The sequence below is a fragment of the Bubalus kerabau genome, chromosome 12 (genome assembly GCF_029407905.1).
Source record: "Bubalus kerabau isolate K-KA32 ecotype Philippines breed swamp buffalo chromosome 12, PCC_UOA_SB_1v2, whole genome shotgun sequence".
Classification (NCBI taxonomy): Eukaryota; Metazoa; Chordata; class Mammalia; order Artiodactyla; family Bovidae; genus Bubalus; species Bubalus kerabau.
In genome coordinates this window covers 79,451,291-79,468,056 of record NC_073635.1, presented here as the reverse complement: position 1 = coordinate 79,468,056, position 16,766 = coordinate 79,451,291, and the positions used below count along the sequence as shown (strand labels likewise).

Sequence of the window (16,766 nt, the reverse complement as noted above, 5' to 3'; positions counted from 1 at the left end):
TACTTAAAACGATCTGTACAGATTGTAAGGCAAGTGATTCACACATCTTGAGTTCCTCATCCATTTGTGTTTCCGCATACGCCGGTCACAGCCCCCTCAAGTTGGGCTCCTCCTGTCGGTGTCTTAGGTGAGGGTTCCCCATCGCCCCCCGCCCCCCACAGGGGCTCAACAGTATCAAGGGAATGGCGGCCACCCGATTCCCCATGGAGACAGGCAAACGGATTTTGACTGGCGGCCCCAGCGGTCACTGGAGCCCTGTTCCCTGTGTCGTCTATCAAGGATGTGCAATGTCACATGTCCGTCCATAGCCCAGGCCTGGGGGTGGTGAGTACCAAAAGGAGGAAAGACTGGTTTGTGAAGACAGGCACGAGATAGATATATATGAGGGTGCAGTTCCAAACCACAGTTGCAGGAGGACACAGGTATGATGGTGGGGGGTACGCACCACAACTCGGAGCCCCCACACCCACGCCCCAACACAGCACAGATGGCCCTGGCCACTGACATACACGTTCTCATGCTTGTGAAACAGCAAAACACCACGGCTTACTACCCTCCCCTCGACACGGCACTCGGTACACTTGACAGTCCAGAGAGCTTCTCTCAACAAAAAACAACCCACCACACCGCGTAAATAGCCATCACTTCAACAATTTGGTCAACCTACGCCAAGAAGTAGGTCTGGGAACCAGCGTCTCCCTGGAGCCTGAAGCCCCCAGTGGGCTACAAGGATGCTGCAAATTGCTCGTTTTATCAAAGAAGTAAAATCCTACTAATTTCCTATCATTATAAAAGTAGAAAGATTGGGGTGGGGGGGGAACCCAAATCTGAAAATGATCTCATTTGTTAAGATTGTGCCACGTGTATTGCAAACACTGGAAAACCCATTTTGTAAAATGCAGCAACCTAGAAATCAAAAACCCCCCGAGTTTTAAGGAAAAAAAAAAAAACACTGGTTGAACAGATGTGTTGGTACTGCTTTAAGGGGCAGCCGTGGAGGAAAAAAGGTCATTTGGCACTATCTCCATGACAGTGTTTTAATACTGGCACGGGCTGGAGAGAGCCCACCTAGGGGCCAAGATGCCGCCCGCAGCGGAGGTGGCGCGGGTGCGGCCCCGTGCAGATGCGAGATTACCAGCTGAAAAGACAAGGTTTAAAAATGGTCCTGTGGGGACAGGTGAGAGTTGCTGCGAAACCATTGTTTTTTTTGTTTTCCAGACAGGTGTTAATTTTACTAGGCTTCATTAATACAGAAGAGAGGAAACGCCTGCCAAGAGTCACCACGGCTGAAGCAATCCACACGTGTGTCCCCACCATCAATACACGTGAGATTCCTTGTGACTCGGGGCGTGGGCACGTGAGGCCGAGCTGGTGGCACTTCGGATCACCTCCATCCATCTAGGACGAGAAAGAGAAATAACTGTCAGGGCCTGCGAAAAAGTGCTTGCTTTGTTACAGCTCCTGATCCTTGGCAGTTGTTCCTCACAAAGCCACACACAGTCTGCTAGATAATCTATTTTAACAGAAAAGATTGTAAATGAACTCCTAGCTCCCAGGTAAAAACCAAGGCGGAGGGTGGGGGGTAAGGGTTCCTCTTGGTACTCCTGAGGAACCCACTTTGAGAACCACTGACATGGGCACACTCATCCTGCAGAAGTGCCGGAGGTGGGGCTGCATTGGCCACTCCTAATCCTCCTCAGGACAATGGGTGGGGCCCCATCCTGCTTCGAGGGAATACCATTTTATACATTGAAGTATTTGTAGTACGGGGCTGCTGCTGAACACATCCATCCCCGCCCCCCCAACAAAGCCTCTGGTCCGAAACGTCAGTAGTGCCTGATGGAGAAAACTCGGGGCGGTGGGCCCAGCTTCCTGCCTTTGTGGAGATTAGAGGGCTTAAGAACAAGAAAGTGAAGTCGCTGAGTTGTGTCCAACTTGCGACTCCATGGACTAGCCTACCATGCTCCTCCATCCATGAAATTTTCCAGGCAAGAGTACTAGAGTGGGGACCCATTCCCTTCTCCAGGATCTTCCCCACCCAGGGATCGAACCCCGTCTCCTGGATTGCAGGCAGATGCTTTACCATCTGAGCCACCAGGGAAGACAGTCCCTAATGCCAGGCGACATTATCTCAGTTTACATTTGAGGACTGCTAATCCCCGGGCTCACTTTTTAGGCAGTGTCGCTTAGGGACCACTGCTCTGGGATGTCTCAGGCGCCTTCAACCCTGGTTTTAAACCTCTGTGCTCTTTGCAGCAAGCTAACTTTACTAGGGCTCGTGCATGGATCATAACTGGCGCAACGATCAGAAAGCCTCATGGGCTCACGGCAGTGGGGCCAGGAGAGAAATACCCTAATAGGGGTGGTTTGGCACTGACAACTGCTTTCACAGCCTGCCCCACGATGTTAGGACCCAGAAGACTCAGAACTTGTACTTGAATGTGGGCAAATGAGCTAGCCTGGCTCCTTTTGTTCCATCTCTTGGCTAAAAGGAAGACCACTGCCCCTGGGTCTCTATACCATGGAACCAGTCTCATTGATCAGGGAACACTCAGGGGCACTGGGATTTTTTTTTTCTTCCTCATGTCTTTTGACCTGAAACTTAGCCTTTGGGCCACTAAAGGACTAAGTGGCCTGAAGGACTAAGCTACTTTTGCCATTAACTGAAAAACAAGTTCAAGATCAAAAAGTGTGCCATGCGTAGTGTGTGAACAAGCGTCCAGGTTAAGGGCTGATGCTTCCAGGGAAACTCACGCTTCCATTATCCCAGGAAAACAGGTGCGTCCTTGCACTGGCCAGAGGGAACCCAGATCTCATGAGATACTTTCATTTTAAAGAAGCGGACGTCCAGGCTGCAGGTAGCTGCTGCTAGGGTGGCCTTACCGCTCACTTGCTTGGGAGAGAGCCCACAGCTCAGCAGTGTCCTGTCTGCAGGTGCCCGGGAACACTTACCTTTCAAACGTGTATTCGCTTTCGGCCCTGAAGTAGTACACGTGGGACTTGAAATGCAGCTTGAACACGTAATCTTTGTGGATGTCCTCGGATTCCGAGGGGATGGTGAGTGAGTAGCCAAGCAGAGGCAGGCTGGCAAGGGGGTGATTGTCCTGGAAAGAGGGTGGGGGGGGGATGTTCTGGAGAGGCGGCCACAGGCGTGGAGCCTGCCCGCAGCCTCTCACCCTACCATGGTCAGTTTTAGCTGAGAGGTCCTGGCCTGGATGGGTTAGGTGGACACCAGTGTGTTGGCCACCAGTTAAAGCCATCCCCCCCTCCCTTGTCCAACCAGCAGACAGATGGCCCTTTTCAAGGTGGAAGCCTCCACTTGGACCTGAGGAGTCTCTGACGGCTGTGCCCTTGCATGGCCTGGCTGGGTGGCTCAAGGGTCAAGTTCTTCATCCTTCCAGAGGAAAGCTGCCTGTCCCCCAAGCACAGAGGGTGCTGGGGGAGGCTCCTTCAGCATCCACCCTGGCCACCTACCTGGTGCGATTTGTAGAAGAAGAGGCAGAAGTTCGTGAAGACCACCCACAGCTTCTGCCACCCGTTGCTGTTTTTGAATTTCCTCAGCAGGTTCCCAGACAGCTGATTCTGCAAGACAGGGAGGCCTGGAAGGAGTACAGGTGGGGGCGCCCCTGCTTTGGGTTCCCAGGCTGGGCCGTGACCCTGAAAACGGCCTTTCTCCCTGATAGGGGGCGAAACCCTTGGGAGAGTGACTATATGAACCTGGTTTAATTTTCCTGTCTCTGGTTGAATGATGTCCTCCAATAATATCTTGAAGCCCTAACTCCCCACTCCAGTACCTCCCAATGGGACCTTACTGGGAAATAGGGTCATCAGATGTAGAATGAGGAGGATACGGGCCCGTATCCACTATGGCTGATGTCCTCATGAGGAGGAGAGGACGTGCCTACGTGGACGGAGACTGACTCAAGTGATGTGTCTACAACCCCCAAAACACCAAGGCTGGCCCTCAACCACAGAAGCCAGGGAGGCAAGGAAACTTCCTGCCACACAGGCTTCAGAGGGAGCCTGCACCCCTAGTCACACTTACGTCTGGATTTCTGACCTCCAGGACAAACCTGTTGGAGGTGCTTGTTACAGCCTCTCTGAGAAAGGACCCCTCCCTGTCCATTCTAAGCTCTCGGGAGCCCCACGCCAGCCAGCGGCTCCTGACCGCCACCTGGTGGCCGTGGCGGGAACGTGGGTTTCAGCGCAGTGCCTCATTGCCCAGTCCTCCGCCCTGCCCAGCACCGGTGGGACCAGGCATTCCTGAACTCACATCACTGTGCACTCCCAGCCGAGTCCTCCCTCCAGAGCCCCCTTGTCACCTCTCAGAGGACCCTAAGAAGGCGCCTACACGAATCTGACAAGCCAGCAGCTGCCTGCCAGGAAGACTCAACGAAAAGTGGACGGTGACGATCACATAGCCTTGTCATCACCACCACTAAATTGTTCACTTCAAAATGGTGAAATGGGCAAACTCACAATAGATATATATATATATATATATATATATATATACACACACACAACTATACCTGTCTATATATATATATATATATATATATACACACACACACACAACTATACCTGTCTACTGTACTCTCTCCTTTTGGGACTTTTCTGTATTTACTCAAACAGGCACTTTTAATTAATGCCCCTATGAAAAGAGTTTAAATGGCTCTGACGACAGGTTGCCCGTGGTCTGATGGGGAAACGGAGTGAAGGAAGGAAGCAGAGCTGTTGCCCACGGCCAGGGGCACTCAGACAGCGTGCCATCACCCCTTCTGGCTGCTGCTCGCCCACTGGCGAGAGTTTCAGCAGGTGAGCATGGCAACCAAGTGGTGCTTTGATGCTTCTGCAACAGCGTTAAGGTTCCAAACAAGCCTCAATGTGGACGAATGAGATTAGCACATTTTCCTTTTCTTATGCTGCTTATTTTTTTATACCGAATCCAATAACTTCCTCCAGACAGAGTCCAAAAAAAACCTTTCTCTTGGCTGCAGTTGTCTTTGGAACTGCCACCTTAAAACCACTGGCACTGGCCCGGGGCTCACTTCCACAGGCTGCAGCCCTCAGCAGATTTTTCCTCCAAGGATCACAGAGCAAGTATTTGGATCTCTGTAGTAACCATTCAAAAATGGAAAACCCCATTCTTCGCTAACAGGCTAGAACCAGGCAGGAGGTGGGCATGATCTGGGCTGTGGTCACCACATGCCGACCGGCTCTGCCACTCAGCCGACCCCGCACACGCGGGGCTGTAGCACAAGGGCCGACTATCACCCACAGGGCTGTGTCTGGGCGGCGGCCTGTGTGCTTCCAGGGATTATAAAGGCGCTTTCTTACCGAATTCTCGACTTCTCTACGGCCCTGACTACATGTTGTAAAGGTGAGCATAAAGTGAGGCAAAGAGGATTTCTCATGCACAGCACAGCCCTTTCCCCCTGGCCTCGCCTGGACAGCAGATCTAATCAGGTATCTCTTCAGGGAATATCACTGGTTCTTCTTCCCTGCTCCTTCCTTGCTGGAAACATCCCTGTTCCCTGGAGGAAATCTCTGGTTGGCAAGCTCTGCCAACAGATGCAGTGGTAAGTGTGAAGGGAAGGAGGATGAGGATGGGTATTTTCTTGGGAAGAGAGAGCCCCTCCCTCTCCGGAGGGGGGTGGGGGGATGGTTCTGACAGCCCAGCCCATCCAAAGGCCAGGGACAGTGCGCACAGAGTCCCCTGAGGATGTTCTGAGAAGGAAGCATGGGTTTTAAAACATTATCTGTAGCAGGGAAACTCAATAAAAGCACTTGTTTGGAACTGACAGTCACTGCCAGAGAATCATCTCAGACAACCCTATCCATCAAGATAGTCAGCTTCCCTGGTGGCTCAAACAGTAAAGAATCTGCCTGCAATGCGGCAGATCCCTGGGTTGGGAGGATCCCCTGGAGGAGGGCATGGCAACCCACTCCAGTATTCTTGCCTGGAGAATCCCCATAGACAGCGGAGCCTGGCAGGCTACCGTCCACAGGGTTGCAAAGAGTCGGACATGACTGAGCAACTAAGCACGTTCATCAAGAAACCTTAGGCACAGTCCCAGTACTGTTGATTCAAAAACTAAATGAACTGCTGTTCTTGGCTCACCATCTCTTATGTGACATCTTTTGGACCAGGTGTACCTGGGGATCCAGAACTTGTCAGGTTTTAGAAAGATCCCCCAGTGCCTCTCCTCCCTAGCACCCCAGACAGTGGAGTCTGGGGTCACAGCACAGAATCTAACTGATTCTTCAGCAAAACAGGGGCGCCCATAAAACCAGTAAACAGCCTTCCACCGCCAATGGGCTATGTCTGTAACTTATGGGTTTTAGAACGTCCTGGGCTTTGCGTTTTCTGAAAGGTTAGGGATGATGAATCTGGACTGGGGGATGCTTAGAGAATGGGGTTTGGAGAGTTCTGGAAGCTTCCTGGCCCCAGACACGCCAGAGAGTGGGCTTCTCGCAGGTTCTCCCATGAACGACACCTGCCGAAGCCCTGGCTGGCCGCAGCTTCCCGACCACACCCCCTCCCTGCACCCTACTCGGGTGGTGGGGGGCTCCAGGGTGCCGCCAGCACAGGGCTTGGGTGGCCCAGCCCCAACTTCCGGTGCCGACACACAAAAAAACCACACGGACCATCTCTGCCCTACGACTGACTCCACGAGAGAAGAGATCTGGGGGAGCAAGGGAAAACCATCAGCATGCAGACAGCCTGGGGGTGGACTGAGGCCCACGCCCGCGGTCCCGCAGCAGCCCCGCCGCGCATGCGCAGAAGGCCGCGCCCGGCCCCGCCCCGGCCCTACCTCCACCGCCACGCTGAAGTCCACCATGGACACGCTGGTGTTGCGGTGCCAGCATACGTGCACCATGGTGTTGCCGCGGTGTGGGGCCTGGCGCTCCAGCGAGGTGCGCGACGCACTGAGGTCGTCCTCCGACTCCTGGTCGCCCGCCGCCTCCTCGGGGGACTCTGCCGGGGGAGGCGAAAAGGGAGCTTCCATCTCTGCCCTCCAAGAAAGCAGGAAGGCGTTTCCCCGCCTGCTCCTGGGGGGGCCTACGGCAATGCAAAGACAGGGAGAGCCTAGGCACCCCCCTGGGCAGAAAGTCACATTATAGCGGTGAGGGCTTGCGCTTGGCCAAGGGGCGTCCCACCAGCCCCCCGGCCCGGGAGCCCCTCATAGTATTTTCTCCACACCCCCACCCCCCCAGACGCTGACAAGCAGCAGGGCTGGCCCAGAAAAGGGCATTTCTCTGCTAGCTCATAACTGCTCAGTTTCTGGATGTTTAGCTTAAAATACAAATGTAGACTGTGGACATGAGGCGCACTGGTAAGGCGATATTCAGGAGAAGGCAATGGCACCCCACTCCAGTACTCTTGCCTGGAAAATCCCATGGACGGAGGAGCCTGGTAGGCTGCAGTCCATGGGGTCCCTAAGAGTCCTGAGCGACTTCACTTTCACTTTTCCCTTTCATGCATTGGAGAAGGAAATGGCAACCCACTCCAGTGTTCTTGCCTGGAGAATCCCAGGGACAGGGGAGCCTGGTGGGCTGCCGTCTATGGGGTCGCACAGAGTCGAACATGACTGAAGTGACTTAGCAGCAGCAGTGCCTAGGATGCTCTCGGAGAGCCAGAGCGGTCCCTCAGCGTCCTGGCTAATCCCTCCGGGGCCCGGGCCTGTGTGCCCCACACTTACTGTTGTCTGGGGGGCTGCTGGCCAGGAACTCGGGGGCGGGGCCGCTGCTTTTCTCGGCCAAGTCGATGGCCATCTGTATGTCTTCCACCCACTTGTCCATCTCCGGCCGAGAACTGGAGGAGAGATGGACGTCAGATTTTTTCCAGGCCATGGGGAGATGGGGGCGGGGGGGGGGGGAGGGTACCCAGGTCAAAGGTCAGGCTCCCCGAGTTACCTGGCGGCCACCACGATGGACTGGCGCTGGCCCCGCAGAGTCAGGCAGTGGGGGACGCCCCATTCCTCTTCACTTTCCTCCACCTGTAGGGCGAGCGTGGCCGTAAGTTAGGGTCAAGCAGGGGGCGGGCCACACTCTGTGCGTTTTCCAAGTTTCACTGAACTGGCTACAGCCCGGAGGGACCAAGTCAGAAAAATCCCAATCCGGAGGATAAATACAAGGTGAAAATGCACTATCTTTTTCTCAGCAGAGCCATAGACTTCTCTCTTCCTGACCACCGAGGAGCGTTCTGGGGATAAGCCAGGGAAAGAATCCTATGGACACTGGTTCCTTGTCTGCCTCGCTCACCAAGGCTCACAGAATGTGGACACCTGTCTACGGGGCATTTTGGGGAGAAAGATGGTTTCCTGGTCTTTACTCCCCGTGGGCAGTGTGGTCACAGCTTATCAGGGTCTGGGGGCCAGGCACCAGGCAGTAAGAGGCACGTCCACACCACGTGGCATGACAGCTTGCCTCTTTACCCGACTCCAGAAGAAACAGGGCGTGCATCCCACTGTAGGAGGAGTGCTGTCCCAGGGCCCCTCCAGGGCAGCCCTAGCCAAGCCCAGGTTTTTCACGGAGCCCGTGATGCTCTCACTTCCTTATCAAGTCCCTCCGTCCCTTCCTTCCTTGTTGCGGTCACTGGCTCCTAGCCCAGAGGACCAGGTCCCCCAGCCTGGGCCCCAGGCGCATACTTACAGTCATGCCGTAGAGCGGGAGCTGCCCATGGACTTTAAATTGATTCGAGGCTGTCAGCCCCCGGCTGGTGTACAGCAAGACGTCGTTGAACTAGAGGACGGAGGACAAGAGCGGCTGAGACTAACGGGACCATTTGAAACCAACAAGGGCGGAAACAACTGATACATTTTCAGAACTCTGAAAACCCGTGGACCTCAACATCTCCAGTCTGAGCAGCTTTGACTGCTCTTCTTGCCTCCCACGTATGCCCGCTCTGGGGTGGCTGATGCCCAGTCACGTGCCCCTTGCTGGTTCCACAGGCCCACATGTCACCGATTGTGGTGAGGACAGACAGCTCGGCTCTCACCACTTACCAGGAAGAACATGCGCTGCTGAAGCCCCTTCCCGGAGAGCTTGCTGAGGCTGCCCAGGCGGATGAATTCCTGCAGAGAAAACACACCCACGAGTTGGCTCGGAGCCTGCAGACCCATGTCTGTGCAGATTCAACAGCCATGTGAGATGCTTCCACCCACCGTGGTCCCTTTCATGCTAAAAATCGTAGCGATCACAGCCCCTGTTTACTGAATGCCCAGCTGTGCTGCCTCTCAGCGCCTCGCCTTGCCAGCAACCTGCAAGGCTGAGGCTAACTTCAGCTCTAGTACCAGACGGGAAGCCGGTGGTCAGAGGTCTATGGGCAGCTTCATACTGGAACCTGTCACCATGCACCTCACCCCCAGGCCCTGAAGGCTTCCGCTGCAAGGAGGTGACCAAGGACCCGGGAGGGATACAACAGGGCAACAGGGGACCAAGGATGAGAGATATGCCATAGGCGAGAACTATGAGTAGAGGATCATCTTCACGATTTAAACACTGGTTATCAAAAACTAGTAACTGTGTTCTAGAATTAAAGAGCCACAAGCAAGGAAGAACAAAGATCCTGCAAGCTGCAACCAAGACTTGTCTTGACTAAACAAATCAGTAAAAATTAAAAAATATTAAAACCAAAATAAAATTTTAAAAAGTATTAAAAACACCCCCCCCCCCCTGCCCCGTCCCACCCCAAGCCCCTGTGAAATAGGAGAAAAAGAAAAGGCCCTTAATATCCTTAAGCTCAATCGGCTTCCTTCTGGAACAAAATTCACAAAGTCCAGGCCTCTGAGTTTTAACCAAATGAACCCCCACTGCGCTCCTGGAAGGACTCTTTGGGCACACAATGCCTAGGACAGAAAACACACCCTGGGCCCTGGCTCAGGCCAGACTGTGCTGGGGTCTTTTGCCTCGGAAGAAATCCTGTTTCTAGGATGTGGCACCCCCATCTCAGCCTGACCCCAGCAAGAGGGTGGTAGGATTATGTGTTAGGAATTAGACTGCAGGGAGCGTGAACATCAGATGCTCACTTAGAAATCTCAATTTTTCAAATTCCACATGTAGACAAACCTCCTGGAGCCGTCTTTCCACTCATCAGGTAATTTTGATAATTTTTAGAAGATAATCAACTAGCCCTCGGTGTGTGGAACAGCCCACCTTAGAACGTGGCCCTCTGAGGGCCTCGGATCCCTCCTTCCCATTTCTGTCAGGGATGACTTGAAACACTGAAGGGTCATGAAGCTGGTTGATCCACAGAAGAACATACAGAAAAGGCCGGTCCTGCAGTGTGTACCCAGCACCCCAGTTCTGACTTCAGCTTCATCAATAGTGATTGATTAGCACACGGTGTGTTCCTGACATGTGCTGGCTGCTTATATTAGGTCCAGGCACAAATGTGTAAATTCACCCCCATTTTTCAGATAAGGAAACTGAGGAGCAAAATGAGTAAGGAACTTGCCCACACCTGGTCAGTGGGTGAACAGAGCCCACATCTGGTGAAACAAGTCTGTGCCCCGTACAATGCTGTAGTGTGAAAGGGAACCCGAGTGGCTCAGTCGTGTCCGACTCTTTGTGACCCCAGGAACCATACACCCCATGGAATTCTCCAGGCCAAAGAACTGGAGTGGGTAGCCTTTCCCCTCCTCAGGGGATCTTCCCAACCCAGGGATGGAATCCAGGTCTCCTGCACTGTGGGCGGATTCTTTACCAGCTGAGCCCCCTGGGAAGCTGGCTGTGCTGTGTACTCAGTTATGTTATACTAAGCGTATACGTAGTCTCTTCAAATGAGTGTAGGTGGGAGAAGAGGAAGGTAACATATTTACTATGTTAGTTTTTGCAGATTAAGTCTCATTTGATCCATAATACCTCCTTGGACCTTTGCATAGGAATCAAATGCTTTTCTATCATAGGCATGATGCTATGCTAGTTTTAGAAATCAATCCAACTGTCGGGTTTGTGGCCAGTTACCTGTGTCCAGTATTTCTGGGTTACCTTGATGCATTTCTGTGCTCCAAGGTTCTAATTGGTTGGCCCTGAGGAAATTTACTTTAAAGGGAAAATGTTAAGTCATGTTCAGTCAGTCACGATTGATATTCCTGTCAGCTGGCCAATTAATTAATACCTGCTCTGACCCTGGCCGTAGAGTTAAATGTTCTTCTGGGGTCACTCAGACTCAATCAGAGTGATGAGCTATGTCTCAATCAAAAACTTAGCCTCTCGTCTACCAAAAGGAAAACTCCCGCAACTGTGGGCTGGATCCATATGACTAACAGCAGGCTGTGGTCATTTGGCAGAGAAGGCAATGGCGCCCCACTCCAGTACTCTTGCCTGGAAAATCCCGTGGATGGAGGAGCCTGGTAGGCTGCAGTCCATGGGGTTGCGAAGAGTGGGACACGACTGAGCAACTTCACTTTCACTTTTCACGTTCATGCATTGGAGAAGGAAATGGCAACCCACTCCAGTGTTCTTGCCTGAAGAATCCCAGGGATAGGGGAGCCTGGTGGGCAGCCGTCTATGGGGTCGTACAGAGTCGAACACGACTGAAGTAACTTAGCAGCAGTGGTCATTTGGAGAAAGAAATGGCAACCCACTCCAGTATTCTTGCCTGGAGAATCCCATGCAGAGAAGCCTGGCAGGCTACAGTCCATAGGGTCACAAAGAGTAGGACTGAGTGACTAATACACACACAACCTATGACAGAGAAATGGTCCCCATGTTACAGAATGAAAGGAACATCCCAGTAGGTGAGACAGTCCAGTTCTGGTGGAGCCAGACACTGAACCCAGGGCCACCTACTCCACTCCACTGCTCTTTTCACAGCACCGTGGAAACTATTTCTCAAAATAAGTTCCTTACAGATGCTCTGTTTGCCGTGTAGCATATAATATGTTAAGTATTTTATAACATCCGAAGTTAAGAGAAAATTATACCGATTCTGCAAGGCTTTAAAGGCTTCTGCATGGATGGGTGAACACGGGTTGTGATGTGCTGAGTCCTGGCAGAATTTTCTCACCAGCAGAGCTGAAGTTAAGTCCCAGCTTTAATTTCCAGCAGACAGTTACCACATAACTCTTCTGACAACGTTTTATAGCTGATACCCTGCCCAGCTTTGTAATTAGGCTTCCCAACAGAAAGACCCAATACCCAAAAGGATGAGGGGTATTTGTCTGAAGTTTAAGGCAGGTATGACAGATCAAAGAAGCTAAAATAAAATGCCCCTCTGAATCTGGGTTAGGTGTAGTTTGAGACAGGAGAGCTGGTAGAGAAAGTTCCCATATAGAGACCTGATGAGATGGAGCAACTGTTTTTAATTCCTGGTCAATGACTGTTTCCTAGGAAGAGAGTTGGAAAAAGGTAGGTTACCCTGTATGTTTAAAATGCCCATTGGCCTGGAGGGAGCATGTTTGATATTGCGGTCCTGTACTGTGAATGACCTACCTGTCATGCGCATGGAGAAAGTGGAAGTGTTAAGTCACTCAGTTGTGTCTGACTCCTTGTGACTCCATGGACGGCATCCTCCGTCCATGGAGTTCTCCAAGAACACTGGAGTGGGTTGCCATTCCCTTCTCCAGGGGATCTTCCTGACCTAGGGATTGAACCTGCTGCTACTGCTGCTGCTGCTAAGTCGCTTCAGTCGTGTCCGACTCTGTGCAACCCCATAGACGGCAGCCCACCAGGCTCCCCCGTCCCTGGGATTCTCCAGGCAAGAACACTGGAGTGAGTTGCCATTTCCTTCTCCAATGTATGGAAGTGAAAAGTGAAAGTGAAGTCACTCAGTCGTGTCCGACTCTTAGCGACCCCATGGACTGCAGCCTACCAGGCTCCTCCATCCATGGGATTTTCCAGGCAAGAGTACTGGAGTGGGGTGCCATTGCCTTCTCCAGATTGAACCTGGGCCTCCTGCATTGCAGGTGGATTCTTTACTGTCTGAGCCACCAGAGAAGCCCCATGGGGAAGTAAAGGTTAAACAGCATTAAGTGAAATGTGTGTCTCTCCCAGAACTGTGTTCTGGCTACAGTTTTAATTTCTAACTTTCCCACTTACATGGGAATTTATAGCACACTTTCATGCACTAACTTCTCTGCTTTCTATTTCCCCTTCACCCAATTATTTTTGGGGGGGGGCCCACACCACAAAGCATGGGGGAATCCCTCCCCAACCAGTGATCAAGCCTGTGCCCCCTGCAGTGGAAGCATGGGGTCTGAACTAACCCCTGGACCACCGGGAAATCCTCTACCCAATTAAAAAAATTTTTTTCCTTTTCTTCCATCTTCATTTACCTAATTTTTTTTGTTGTTTAACAAGCAATCTCAAAGCCTCTCAGAATACGGTGGGGAAAAAGTATATAAGCATATCAACCAATAAGGAGAAAAAGCAGAATATGAGGTTGAAGGATTCATTTATCTTCTTCTGACCCAAAATTTCTGAATTGCCACTGTAATATTCAAGGCATTTTCCCCAGTTGTCTCCCTGTCTGGGGAAGAAAGCCACTTCAGAATTTTAATTTTGGGGTGTCCATATTCAAAAGGCTCCAATGTAAGTCACTGCAAGTCTTTCTTGGGGTTTGCCAGGTGGCGCTAGTGGTAAAGAGCCTGGCTGCCAATGCAGGAGACATAAGAGACACGGGTTTGATCCCTGGGTCGGGAAGATCCCCTGGAGGAGGATGTGGCAACCCACTCCAGTATTCTGGCCTGGAGAACCCCAGGGACAGAGGAGCCTGGTGGGCTGTAGTCCATGGGGTTGCAAAGAGTTGGACATGACTAAAGTGACTTAGCACACACGTTCTTTCTGGCTCCACCTCCAGAGCATACAGAGAGAACTTACCCTTCCTGGGATCACAAGATTGTCAACGCCAATCAAATCTTTCTTGAGTTCATGCAGCTTCTGGAAATTCTCCATCTTGATCATCGTACCGTGAAGCTGGGCCACCATTTCCGTGATCTCTGCCAAAGCAGCTGAGGAGGGAAACAGACACAAAAATTGCAGCAGTCACAGCAGACAAGGGTCATTTCCCCTTACATCTTGAAGCTTCATTCTCCAGGGTAATAGCCTCTGGTAGCTGAACCATGTGAGAAACGTTCCTTCTAGGGAAGACACCGCTATTTTTGAGTGATAATAAAAACGGCGTGATTTATTTTATGTATTGATTTGCTTGCTTTAGTTTCCCGCAAACCATCTTGAAAATGTCAGTGCCCCCTTCAGAGCTCGGTGGTGGAGTCAGAATTACTTGTTGGCATAAAGGGGCAGTAGTGAGGGGGTAAGAGTGCCTGGAATTTTGCCCCCAAGGCAGATATTTTTCTCCCCTCCCTGTTAGCTGGAAAGAGCAGAGCGAGCAAAGAGGCCACAGAAAAATCCCGGGTGAAGGAGAGAGCTTTCTGGCAGAGAGTCCAGCTGACAGTGTAACACTTCTGGGCAACAAACACTCCAGCATGTCCTGGTTTGTCCTTCTGTGCTCATTTATTATAGTGTTTACCACGATGGCTGCAAAGAAAAACTGCAACTAACTTTTCCAATATTGGGCACATCTCCCCTACACTGATGGGCATTCAGGGTTGAGGCCTCGAGGGTCAGGCACAGACTTGAGCCTTAGAGGAGGAGGAGGAGGAGGAGGAGGATTCTGCCAGGGAAAGGACCAGGAGGTGGTGGTGGGGAGTCCAAGTGGAAGGAATGGAATATGCCAAGGCGTGAGGCTGTATGGTTTAAAGACTGTTGTCTAAAGCAAGTCAAAACCACGTCTCGAGCCATTTCTGTTCCTGTTGCACGAATTACCAGTGTCTTCACTGGCGGTGGTATTGGTGGTTTAGTCACTGAGTCATGTCCGACTCTTGCAACCCCATGGACTGTAGCCCGCCAGGCTCCTCTGTCCATGGGATTCTCAGGCCAAAAATACTGGAGTGGGTTGCCATTTCCTTCTCCAGGGGATCTTCCCGTCCCAGGGATCGAACCTGGGTCTCCTGCACTGCAGGCAGATTCTTTACCAACTGAGCTACCAGGAAACAATGTCTTCATTACTCTATGAAATCTTCCCTTGGGTTGCCTTTCTAAAAACCAAGATTAAATTTACATACTTTAGGCAAGAGACACATATCGTGACATACTGACGGGTGTGCAAAGTCTCATAATCTGTCAAGAACCACCTGGAGAGGGTGCACTGTGTACAGACTGGCTGCAGAGTGTCCTGGCCCCCAGGGCTACAAGTTCAGGCCAGGGAGCGCAGACGGTAACAGACCACAAACACGAAAAGAGGATGTAAATTCAAAAAGACGATGCGTGGCACAGTGGGGAAAGCATGGGCTAGAGTGGCAACTCCCATCTTGGCCAGCTGAGCAATGCTCACAAATGTTTTACCCCTCTGAAGCCCATTTTCTTATCTATAAAATAGGATAACAACCCTTCTCTCATGGGGTCATTAAAGGAGTAAAGGTGTTAATGTGAGAAAGATACCTGGCAGAGTACCTGGCCCAGGTGCTGAGCGAGGGTCAGTGAGTAATAGCATCATCAGCTGGTAGGGAAGGATGGTCAAGAATGTGGGTTCTGGGTTTAGGTTACCAGCTGTTTACTTTGCAGCTGTGTGACTCTGGGAAGGCTCCTTAACCTCTCTGGTCTCAGCGGTCCCCATATGTAAAATGAGCTCACCAGTATCTTGTAGGCATTTCTCAAAGACTGAGAGCTGATACACCTGAAATGCTCAGTGTGGTGACCTCGCGAATGCCCTGCAGCCATGAGCAGTAGTGTTTGTTACCAGCCATTTCCAGTGGCCCATCCAAGGGCACAGTGATGAGCTTCTACCGTGTAGGTGAATGGAAGCTTTTCGGAAGGGACGGACTCTAAGTGGAGCTTCTCCAGGATTCTTTGCACTAACCACCCAGGACAGAAGGAGAAAATGCAGGCAAGAGGATGGAGAAGAGAAGCGAATCATTACTGCCTAACAGGACAGACCAAGAGGGACAGAAAATACCGGCCCAGGTCCTACAAAGCGAGTCTGCCCGGCTTGGGACACAACCCCAGAGACCTCCCCGCTCTCGACCCCCAACACACCCGCCCACTCACCTCGGCAGTCCCTGAAGTCGCTGTGGCTGGGCGGGTAGTGTTTGCACAATCGCTCCAGGACCTGCTTGTAGTGCATGAGCCGGTGCAGCGGGCGCAGGAGGAAGGTGTTGAGCGGCAGGTAGCACACCTTCTGCAGCTCGAAGTCTCGGCACAAGCTCTCCAGCCGCCGGGAGCCCCGGATGCCCGTCTCCAGCGCCTCCAGCGCCTCGCTGTGCTTCCACAAGTGAGCAGCCAGTTGCTGGTGGGGAAGACATGGAGGGGGCGGGGCCCGGAGGGGGCGGGGCCAGGGAGACCAGCAGAGTCTGGCTCAGCCACGTGGTCCACCCCAGCCTGACTCTCCCAAGGCATCACCTTTGCTTTCATTATCTCATCCTACTTGTTTAATCTCATGCTTTTAATATTTCACTATTTAAGTTCTCAAGATGAAATAAAAAAAGCCCTATAAAAGCACAGAGCAGTTTAAAATACGCAGGGATCATAAAATATTTGAGATGTATATGGAACACTAGAGATGTAAGTATCCTTTTAAAACAAGACTGGTGAAACTCAGGGGAAATAAATGAATGGGAGTGCCTTCAGGGGGCTTGGGGTTTTCTCCTAAATGTCACAAAGAAAATGACAAAGAGGCCAGGGCCACTCAATAAACATCACATAGTGAAAAGTACATGTTTCTGTTTGGCTCCCTCCCCTTCGCTTGTGTAATAACTGAGCAT

At 51.8% G+C, this 16,766-nt stretch overlaps 1 protein-coding gene across 9 annotated transcripts in view; it reads right to left on the bottom strand.

Moving 5' to 3' along the window:
- FARP1 (FERM, ARH/RhoGEF and pleckstrin domain protein 1) overlaps positions 1 to 16,766 on the bottom strand; it is a 307,967-nt gene continuing 291,201 nt past the window's right edge. For all 9 annotated transcript variants that reach the window (XM_055542879.1, XM_055542882.1, XM_055542883.1 and 6 more), the window contains 10 exons: positions 16,054 to 16,291; positions 13,828 to 13,958; positions 9,012 to 9,080; positions 8,659 to 8,748; positions 7,921 to 8,003; positions 7,707 to 7,819; positions 6,819 to 6,982; positions 3,475 to 3,582; positions 2,953 to 3,104; positions 1 to 1,398 (listed from right to left, as the gene is read on the bottom strand). In XM_055542879.1, the coding sequence (XP_055398854.1) occupies positions 1,317 to 1,398; positions 2,953 to 3,104; positions 3,475 to 3,582; positions 6,819 to 6,982; positions 7,707 to 7,819; positions 7,921 to 8,003; positions 8,659 to 8,748; positions 9,012 to 9,080; positions 13,828 to 13,958; positions 16,054 to 16,291 (1,230 nt within the window). In that variant the 3' untranslated portion in view covers positions 1 to 1,316. The remainder of the gene's footprint in view (positions 1,399 to 2,952; positions 3,105 to 3,474; positions 3,583 to 6,818; positions 6,983 to 7,706; positions 7,820 to 7,920; positions 8,004 to 8,658; positions 8,749 to 9,011; positions 9,081 to 13,827; positions 13,959 to 16,053; positions 16,292 to 16,766) is intronic.